The 10796-nt window shown below is 37.8% G+C and overlaps 1 protein-coding gene across 1 annotated transcript; it reads right to left on the reverse strand.

Moving 5' to 3' along the window:
• Positions 1-623: 623 nt before the first annotated feature.
• ALG10 (ALG10 alpha-1,2-glucosyltransferase) lies at positions 624-6888 on the reverse strand. The gene is made up of 3 exons (XM_069581199.1): positions 6549-6888; positions 5084-5281; positions 624-3427 (listed from the first exon to the last, which is right to left on the reverse strand). The coding sequence occupies exons 1-3, from the start codon at positions 6729-6731 to the stop codon at positions 2372-2374; spliced, it is 1437 nt and encodes a 478-aa protein (XP_069437300.1). The 5' UTR covers positions 6732-6888; the 3' UTR covers positions 624-2371.
• Between the last annotated feature and the right edge of the window lie 3908 nt (positions 6889-10796).

The following is a 10796-nucleotide window of genomic DNA, read 5'->3' on the forward strand; positions in this document are numbered from 1 at the left end:
GCTTTACAATGTTTTCTTGGTTTCTGCCGAATAATAATGCAATTCAGCCATAATTATACACATATCATCTCCCTAAGCATTACTTTCTAATAAATAATTCAGTTGTTTGTTTTTTAAAAAATGTTAAACATATGTACTTCTTTGGTAACTCTTGAAAAATATTCAAAATACATAAAACTTCAGGATGTTCCTAAAAGCAATACTTTAGAGTACCTTTTAATTCATAGCATTTCAAATGACCTCTTAAAACAGTGGGGACTCTCCACTTAAAAATGAATTAGCACAATGATTTCCTTAACTGATGGGGTGGAATAATTTCCCCATTATTGCCAGACTACATTAGAGGAAAAAAGTTTTTTGTCTCAGAAATATGCCTAAAAACTAAAAGCATTGCACAGATGGCATCAGATAAGAAATTTGTTTTCCCTAAATTACATATTTTTGGGGGAATTTTGATTTCATCTCTCCATTATAAAATAATAATTTGTTCAAGTGTGCTTTCTTGTCTAATTTGAAAAAAAAGAAGTGTCAGTAAAAATATTTGTCTCACAGTCTGTTACAACTAAAGAGTCAATCTACTTTGTAAGCACTGAATAGAATACAAACTGGCCCCAAAGAGTGTGTACAACACAAGACTTTGTATTTATTACTCAGGGCTACACTTATAATTTGTACTTGTGCACAATTTTATATTTGCAAATAAAGAGTATTTTCCACATTCACTCCTTATTTGAAACCCAGATAACCATGATCCAACACTGAAAACAGTTCACAGTTGAAAAATTTACAAATGTCAAACTGGATGAAAAAATGAATTCTATTCACAGTTCTAAGTTTACATGTCAAAGTTAACATATCCAAATAATACTTCTCTGTAAGGGAATGACAACTCAAATGAATGTACTCCAAATAGTAGACACAGAATCCAAAATTAATCCCCCTAAATCATACCCAAACATTTGTTACCTAATCTACAAAATAAGACTAGATCAAATAATTTATAAACTTCCTTTAAATTCTAACTTTTGGGGGATAATGGGATCAAACACCAGCTATGTTTAGTTTTTATGTGACTTTGCAAGTCATTTGTTTTTAACCTCTCAGAAAAGATGTTATTTAAAATATCTTAGCAAAGAAATTATTTCCTACAAGTCTTATGAAGTTTATTGAAAAATCTCCTTTAGTAACTTTGATGGGTTAAAAAATGCTCCACAAATAGTTAGAACTTGAAACCTGTAAATATGACCTTATATGGAGAGTCTTTGCAGATATAATTAAGTTAAAGATCTAGACATGCAATTATCCTGAATTAGGATGGGCTTTAATCCAAAGAGAAAGAACTGTCATTATAAGAGAAGGAAGACAGAGAGGAAGGCCATGTGAAGACAGAGGCAGATACTGGAGTAATCCATCTATAAACCAAGGAATACCATGGACTGCAGAAAGCGAGAGGCATGGAATGGATTCTCTTCTGGAGCCTCCAAAAGCAGCTAACACTGGTGACATGTTAATTTTAGGCATCTAGCCTCCAGATCTGTGAAAGTTTTTTTAAGCCACCTAATTAGTGGTAATCTGTTATGGCTGCCATAGGAAACTAATACAGTAACGTATTTCAGAAAGAAAATCCAATTTAAAAGGTATTATCATCAACACAATTTATCTTTGGCCATCATATGCTTCTCATTAGGAACAGTGAAAGGACATCATCATTTCTAGATTTTTAACAAAAATCCACAACTTGATTCCTAGATAAACACAGAAGAGCCTCTATTTTACAACATTTACTTATCTGAGTCTATTTTACTTATGATTAAAATTATATTTACTAAAATGTTAAATAACTTTTCAATCAACAATATTACCTAATTGCAAATATTTTAAAAGACTTTGCTAATTTTTCTGAAGAGAATTAATAAATTAGTTTTAGTATTATAAAGCATGCTCAGTTTTCTTAAACCTGTATATAAAAAGCTTCTAAGCTTTCTGAGTGGCAAACAGTGTTAAAGAAATATGATAGCTATAATTTTATTTTTCCCATTTTTATTTAAGCTTATGGAGCAAGTCATAAATTTTCTTCAGTTCTTTACCATTTAACTTCCTCAGGTTTATATATATACATATATATAAACATATATATATACACACATACATATATATGTATGTGTGTGTATGTATTTAAAATACATATTTTAAATACATATTTAAATATGCATATTTAAAATATATACTTCAGATAGTTAAAACAAAAAATCTGATGTGATCTGAGGGGCCCCAGAGTGTCTAAAAGAAATTCCAAAATTTCTACTTAGTTTTCATTATAGAAATAGTCTAAATAATAAGTCTATTTTTAGAGTTCAAGATATCCCTGATATTACCACATGAACCTCTGAATGTCTTGACTATTAGGCCATTGAAAAGTCTTGTTCAGAAAGATATAAAAGGTTAGGAAGTTCACAATTGCATAGCAACCCAGCTCACAAACAAGTCTGGATGTGGGTGGCAGAGGTATATTAAGCCTATAAATAACATAGGGTAAAATGAAGTAACGAAATTCTAGCAGCTTCTGAGGTACTGTAACAGTAAATAAACATATGAAAAACATTAAATTCCAGAAAATTGACTTTGATTTTAATGAGTCAGCAATACTCCAACCAGCAAATATATAGACTGGAACTAACAAATATTTCACAATTTCGTATCTTTGAAAAACTCTTTTCCACACATAGAATGTATAGTGTCTATTATCTGCTAGCAGGTATTTATGAGCATAAGTAAATTTCCAAACTAAAAATACAGAGACTAAAGTTATCACAAAAAACTGAATTCTCCGTTTCCAAACTAAGCAAAGAAAAGCCCTGATTTTGTTAAGAGACAGCAGGTGAGGAAAGGAAAAAAAGAGAGTAAAAGAGAAAAAGTAGAACAGCTGAGGAAAGTGTAGACAGGCTTCATGACTACTCCGGTCACCAATAACAATTCCACCATTAACTGCCACAAAAGCACAGAACAGAAACATGAGAAGAATGTAGGGCCAAGTCAAAAGTAAAAGCATACTCAAGTTCTTAAAGGACATGGAATAAGCCAAAAGAAACTGAAGAATTTTCCTGAATTCTGAAAATGGTCCTTTAATAGGGGCAGGCCTCTCTTCTTTCTTCTTCTGTAGCTCAGTTTTCCAAGCTTCAGTTAACTTTTGTGCAATGACATTTCCTGCACAGAAGATAGCCCAGATGATATTTGTTTGACGAAACATGAAGCCACAAAATCCAAGCAAGGCTGAAGTTTTATGATTTCCATAAAGACACATCAAGTAGGCAAAAAGAGTAAAAAACATGGATCCTGCTTCTGTATAATAAAGGAAGTTAAAAAAATAGAGTGTGGGAAATATTGCTAATGTTAATGTTGACAAAATCCTCTGGATACATGAGGAAGCCTATGAAAAGAGAAAATACAGTTCACAATAAAACCAATAGGCTATTTCTGCAGAGCTAAGGGAGAGATTTACTAAGGGAAAAAACCAAACAAACCAAAAACTGCCTGAGTTCTACATAAATAAAATTATTCAATATTAATCTTTGGAAAAATACAGTATATATTTATGAGGGAACTTTCTGATACTTTTTAGTTACACCTAGCAATTTGGAAGCCAATAAAACAATACATAAGTGTGTCAAAGCTTCTACTGCCTATTAGACTGAATCATTCAACAAATAGTTAAGGAGTTACTGTGGGCAAGACTATGAGCTCAATTCTATAGAGAACATGGGCATGAATGGGACACAGTGCAAGTGGTTCCATTTCAGTGAGCCTTCCATAAGCATTCACTTGGCCATCATCACCAATTTCTAGTGCAGTCTCAAAACTCTGCACCAGAGAGAATTTAAATACGTGTGTAACATTTATACCACCACACACAATGATCTTACTATTCTGTGATGAAATTACAGGGATCTTCCTGAAAATAGTGGGGCTCAGCTAAAGTTAAACATCTTCTTTTGGCCTGATAATCTATTTCAGAATTTGAAAGTACTCTTATTTCCTTGAATTCTATCTTCCAGTTAATCTAAATCACCAAGCCAGATCATGCCATTCCTTTGATTAAAATTAAGGGCTTTCCATCACCTACTAGGTAAAATTTAGAATACTTTCCATGACATAAAAAGGATATGCATGACTTCTCTCCTACCTACTTCTGTAGCCTCACATCCCTGTACTTTATAATCTTAGTTACAAATAGCAATTTCCTGTATCTTGTTGCTCCATGTCTTTCTATAATTCCTTATGTTATTTCTGTCAGAATTCATTCCTATTCTACAGCCCTATCCGTCATCAAGATTCAGATCAGGTATGATCTTCCTGATATGTGAAGTCTTACCCAATGCAACCAACAGCTTTCCTTCCCAGTCAGGCTGCAACAAGTGCTCTTCTGCTCCTTCTCTGTATTCTTGTAGTGTTTTACAGCTATTGTTATCCCACAATTTACACTACTGGAATCATTTAAGTTAAAACTATTATAGTTAATATTTACTGATTCCTTACAATTACATCTGGCAATATTCTAGGAACTTCCCATTTATTAAGCTCTTTTATGCTTCAGGATAGTCCTGTGAGGTTGAGTCTATATTTTCCCCATTTAACAAATGAAAACATAGAGTCACTAAGGGGTAACCTGCCCAAAGTAGCACAATTAGTAAGTGGATAAAATTCAAACCCACATAATTCACCTCCAGGGTCTGCATTCTTAAATCATAAAAAACTGCACAGGTAACATCTGTTCCCCCTAATGAAGACAAGTTTTATAAGAAAAAGACTGCTTCACTTACCTCTGTAGTCTCAGTGCTTAACACACAGAATAAGCTCAATAAATATTTACTGAACTGACTTAATTCATGGAAATTTATATATTTTATAAATAAGTTATTTTTCAAATATTTAAACACAAACATCTTCTAAAATGGGGGTAGAAGACTTGCTTTAACTTTATAAAATATATACAAATATTGTTAAAAACATTTTCCACAAAATTTCATAAATTCACCATAATTGTGGACCTTCCTGTACATAAACTTAAATTATTCTGGAAACAAACCTTGTGTCTGGGTTGCACTTTGCGGAGAAGCAAGTATAGTAAATAGAAGTTGCCAACACTGAAGAGAAGGTTAACAAATCGGAGCATTCCAATGGAGCAGACAACATGTTCTGACCATCCAAAGATCCAACTGGCAGGTTTGACCACTCCAACTGACAGCAGGTATAAGCCAGGTAATGTAGTAATCATGGGGTCCCACTTAAAAACAAAAGGTCAACAACGAAGCAAAAGCAAGAAACAGATTATATTGATAAGACTGACACAGAAATGTCATCTTTACCAACAATCAGGCATCTCTGGGAAGTTATCCTATGACAGTTAAATGAGTCCTTTTAACATCAGGGCAAATCAGACACTTCCTCTAAAGAAGTCTTCCTTATTGTCTTTGGTATTTGCTTTCTGACTGTTAAAGTATCAGCAACCAGCAGTCAACAACTTAAACTCAGTTTCCAAGACATCCTCTTTGGAGGGCCTGTCTGTTGGTGATTGAATTGTAAACGCTACAGTTTTTAAAAGCCTGGAAATACCTGCTGGAACTCTGAAGGGTATGAAGAGAAAAATAAAGAGATTAAAGCACAGGGTCCATAATGACAACTACAATATACTGAGCCAATACTCTGTATTTAATCCTGTAACAAGCCCTATAATAGATACTGTGTACCATAATTTTCAGATGAGTAATCAGAAACTCAGAAAACTTCCAAGCCACATGAATAGTAAACATTAGCACCGAGTTTTAAAACCAGGTTTTTCTATAATTATAAACTATATTTAACCATACTCTACAATGCCTTCTCCCAAAGGATTTTTATATCCATATCTGCATATGCTGCTGCTGTTGTTTAGGCACTAAGTCCTGTCTATTTGTGACCCCACAGACAGTAAGTAGCCTGGCAGGCTACTCTGCCCATGGGATTTCTTCCCAGGCAAAAATACTAGCCTGGGTTGCCATTTACAAATACATATTCAAACACTTCACTGGTTGACAGTTTATCCAGTTTACAGAAAGCTGTTAAAAACACCAAGGGTGGAACTAACATATCTTGTCACTTCTTAGTGGCTGAAGATATCCCAGCCCTCTCCTATCCCACTCTCAAAATACACAGTGAGATGCTTGACAGGTGACCGAATGTGAAATTTTATTTCCTAGGAGCAATCCAACGCCTCTAATTCTGGAACTGGCAAAGAAAAACTAGGATAGCTTTCAATAGTTGCCAAAAAGAGGGGCAATAACTTAGCTCCCCATTAGTTAATCTCCCAGAGGATTTCTTGCTAGGAGACAAATCTGCCATTTATGCACTCATTTAGCAAATATTTTACAGATCTCAGAGGAACAAAAAAATTACCCAGTTCCTTTCCTGTTTGGAGTGAAGGGAGCTAAGGATAAAGACGGAGGAAATTAGCGCTGGGGCCAGATCTTCCCTTTCTAGCCAGTGTGAGCGTGCAGACAGGTTGGGGACCCCACCTGCGAGAGAGAGAAATGGCCCTCACAGTAGCGCTGCGCCTGCGGCAGGTGGAAGATCTCGTCCATGTAGGGCTCTCGCAGGGCCCGGCTGAAAGCAGAGAAAAGGAGGCAGGACACTAAAAAAGTACAGCTCAGGGCAGCCGAGAAATAGTAACCCTCTAGCTGAGCCATTCCTGCCCCCATAGCCAAGAACCTAGGCCCGGAAAATCTGTGCAGAAATCTCAAGTCCGCAAAGCCGAGTTTGACACTCGGGATCGAAATGGGCGCGCAAAGCGGGACTCGCCGGAGGGATCTGAGCACAGCCGGAAGACAAAGGATGCCGGGAGAGCGCGGACGCGGAGCTTCCGGAAGGGTCGGGTTCACTGTTTCCTGAGTGACGAATTTAGGTAACGGACAGGGCTCTTACTCTGTCAATCACGTTGCACAGGGCGCACTGAGTGGTCAGAGCAACCGGAAGAGGCCGACCTCGGCGATCTGAGGGCCACTGACTTGAGCAGTTTGACGCTTTGAAATGAAAGTAGTTGCTTTTCCTGAAGATCTTTGCCGGCCTTTTTCCTGCTGTTTCCACCTCTTACCATCAGGAGGCGGTATTTCTCCATGTTTGCAATCCCCAAACTAAAAATGTGTGCATTTCCCCCGCCCTGGTTATTTTTCTTTTCTCTCAAGTGATCAGAATTACTAAAACGTTCAGGTCCAAGGCGTTTGATTTCGTCAACTTTGGAGGATGGGAGGAGGAGCTTTGGTTATGAAAGGAAAGATGGAGACGTTCACATTTAAAACTTGAAGGTCCAAAGAGATCCTTCACTATTCAGCGAATTTAGTACTAAGTAATTTTTCAAAATGTGAATACTCTGAACCAGGATTAATTTATATCAGCATTCACAGTGCATTCAGGCAAATTGTAGTACTCTATGGGAGTTGGGGAAACAGTGTTTTAGAAATTGGGGCGTTTTAGTTGAAAGGAAAGCGTCTCTGTGCCTGAAAGTTTGATGATTAGCATCTCTGCAGAAGCGTAATGTTTTCTTGCCAAATAACTAGGATGCGCATCTTAATGGGTGATATACTATGTACCATGTGTATTTGTAGTCCCTAGAATGCCTTTCACATATTAGGCACTTAACTTTGAAGACTGTTCTAGATTCCGATGACTTTACGCAATTTCAGTATTGTGGTTGGAGGCTGGAGGTGAAAGTATTTGAAGACGGCAATGGCACCCCACTCCAGTACTCTTGCCTGGAAAACCCCATGGACCGAGGAGTCTGGAAGGCTGAAGCCCATGGGGTCGCTGAGGGTCGGACACGACTGAGCGACTTCACTTTCACCCATTGGAGAGGGAAATGGCAACCCACTCCAGTACTCTTGCCTGGAGAATCCCATGGACAGTGGAGTCTGGAAGGCTGAAGTCCATGGGGTCGCTGAGGGTCGGAAACGACTGAGCGACTTCACTTTCACTTTTCACTTTCATGCATTGGAGAAGGAAATGGGAACCCATCCCAGTGTTCTTGCCTGGAGAGTCCCAGGGACAGGGGAGCCTGGTGGGCTGCCGTTTATGGGGTCGCACAGAGTCCGACACGACTGAAGTGACTTAGCAGCAGGAGCTAAATTATATTTTTGCCTGACATAGCTCACAATGTTTTGTAGAAAAATTACCTCTTGGGTAACCTCAATTACTGTTGTTTTGGTGGGAATACATGAGAAATGAGTTAGGATTTGTTTAAAGTTGCAAACCTCAGGGTTTTCAGTTCAACTTTTTCTCTGGAGCAAAGCTAATTCACACGCTCCTATTTAAGCAACTTTCTCAAATTAAACTGACTGCCTCTCTATTCAGTCTCTGCCATTTCCTTATTAATAAGATGGGTATGAGGCGAATATGTGGTGGAATAAAAATATGTATAAACCACTGAAATAAAATCATGTCAGGATCCTACTTTGATATGATACTTAGTATTGTATTCCCTATTCTCTCCCGTTTTATTATTTAGTCCATGCTGTACTTAATCTGCTTGATATCATGTTATATCAGGTGATCTAGTCTTCAAGAAGTTGATGTGATCTACAGTAACTGACTCCAGAACCCATGACATTCTCAATCACCATATACATATTATAAGGGCACAAAAATAGTTTTTTCCTCTACTCTTGGTACTGAACTCAGGTCTGGCTGTTCGCAGCTCCAAAATCAATACGAGAGAGAGAGACAGACAGGATTGTTGCTGGAAAGGAAAGTTGTCCTCCGTCCCCAACCCCCTTCCCCCCCAAAAAAAAGTGTCCAAAGATTCTGCTTCATTATGAAAGTTTTTAGAAGTGTGAAATGGAGTATTTTCTGCCATATCAATAAACAAGATATTACAGCCATCAGCTATTCCAGCCCTACAAATGTGAAATTCTGAACACAGAGAATGCCCAGAAAGGAGAGTGCTGCAACCTAGCAGTTATCAGGCTGCCACCACTCTCTATGGTGACCGAGGGACTAAGGATGTGAAAAAATTGAGTTGCTGGATGCTGGTCCTAGATAGCTGAGATGTATATGAAAGTAATGATTTCAGTGAATGAAATACATACTCTTGCAACTTTCCATACATAGAAAAGCATTAAATTCCTTAACTTGAGCTCTCTGATTTTCCTTAATTAACAGTAATCTTTTGATGCTCAGACTACTTGCCCCTTGTTGCAAACTTCTATATAACTTGGCTCCTCCTCCTCACCTCGTGGGAACAGTTCTCTCAGGGTCGCTTGAGATGCTATCTCCCAAACTTGAAGTCCTAAAAATTTCTGCCAAATAAAACATGACTCTCAACTTCTAAGTTGTGACTATTTTTTAAGTCATCAGAGGGGAAAACAATGTAATCTCAGTTAATCCTTGAAATAGGGATTAGAGTCATCACCACTGAGTGCAGGCTTATATGCAGACTTGTCTATTTCTTGTGATTTTTCTTTAGATGCTATCTTGTTCACATAGCTTGTTCACTAGTTTACTCAAGGGAAAGCTAGGAAAGAGAGCTGCTGCTGCTGCTGCTAAGTCGCTTCAGTTGTGTCTGACTCTGTGCGACCCCATAGACGGCAGCCCACCAGGCTCCCCCGTCCCTGGGATTCTCCAGGCAAGAACACTGGTTGCCATTTCCTTCTCCAAGGGAAGAGAGCTAGTCATCTGTTAATCACATTCTTCATTTCTATTTCTTTGATCTATGGAAAGAACCAACATTTTAGACAAGGTATTGTGTGATCAAAATACTTGAAAGGTGTGCTATGACTAGAGATGAGTAGAGCATGAGGGTGCTTCATTTATGGGTAGTGTCAAGAAAAATGGGGCTTCACACAAAAAGCTCTTTTCTGCCAAAAACTGCTTATACTCTTCTATGTCCTCAACTAGGGCATCTGTAACAAAAGATAGACTGAAAAGAAAGAAGCATAAGATTTATTTAATGTAAGTTTCATGTGATATGGAAGCCTTCGTAAGGAAACGAGGACCTGAAGGAATAGTTTAAACCTGATTTTTTAAAAATTAGACTTGATGGAGAGCAGATAGTCATGGAAAAATATAAGTGTATGAGGTAAGTGTAGTAAATGGAAGGAAACTTAGCAGGGCCTGTTTATTCAGGTTCCTCTATGTTCTTTTGACAGGGACAGAGTAATGGGACAAAATACATGATTAAACAGTTAATCCTACTAGGGGATTGTAAGTAGAGAAAAAAGTATATTCCTATGTGATATTCCTATAAGTTAATGATCAATCAAGAAAGCAGAATTGCTAAACCACAAAACCGAACAGGCTAGCTTAGCAAGAAAACCATGTAAGCATGAGGCATTCCCAGAACAATAGAACAGTGGTTACATGAAACTAACATCCTGCACAGTGAGCTCAGTAAGTTAATGATTCCAGGGTCATGCTCTTATAGGCATCAGTTCAGTTCACTTCAGTTGCTCAGTCGTGTCCGACTCTTGAAACCCCATGAATTGCAGCATGCTTGCTTCCTTGTCCGTCACCAACGCCCAGACCTTAATCAAACTCACGTCCATTGAGTCAGTGATGCCATCCAACCATCTCATCCTCTGTTGTACCCTTCTCCTCCTGCCTTCAATCTTTCCCAGCATCAGGGTCTTTTCAAATGAGTCAGTTCTTTGCATCAGGTGGCCAAAGTATTGGAGCTTCAGCTTCAGCATCAGTCCTTCCAATGAATATTCAGGACTGATCTCCTATAGGATGGACTGGTTGGATCTTCTTGCAGCCCAAGGGACTCTCAAGAGTCT

This window comes from Ovis canadensis, chromosome 3 (assembly GCF_042477335.2).
Source record: "Ovis canadensis isolate MfBH-ARS-UI-01 breed Bighorn chromosome 3, ARS-UI_OviCan_v2, whole genome shotgun sequence".
In the NCBI taxonomy this organism is placed as follows: domain Eukaryota; kingdom Metazoa; phylum Chordata; class Mammalia; order Artiodactyla; family Bovidae; genus Ovis; species Ovis canadensis.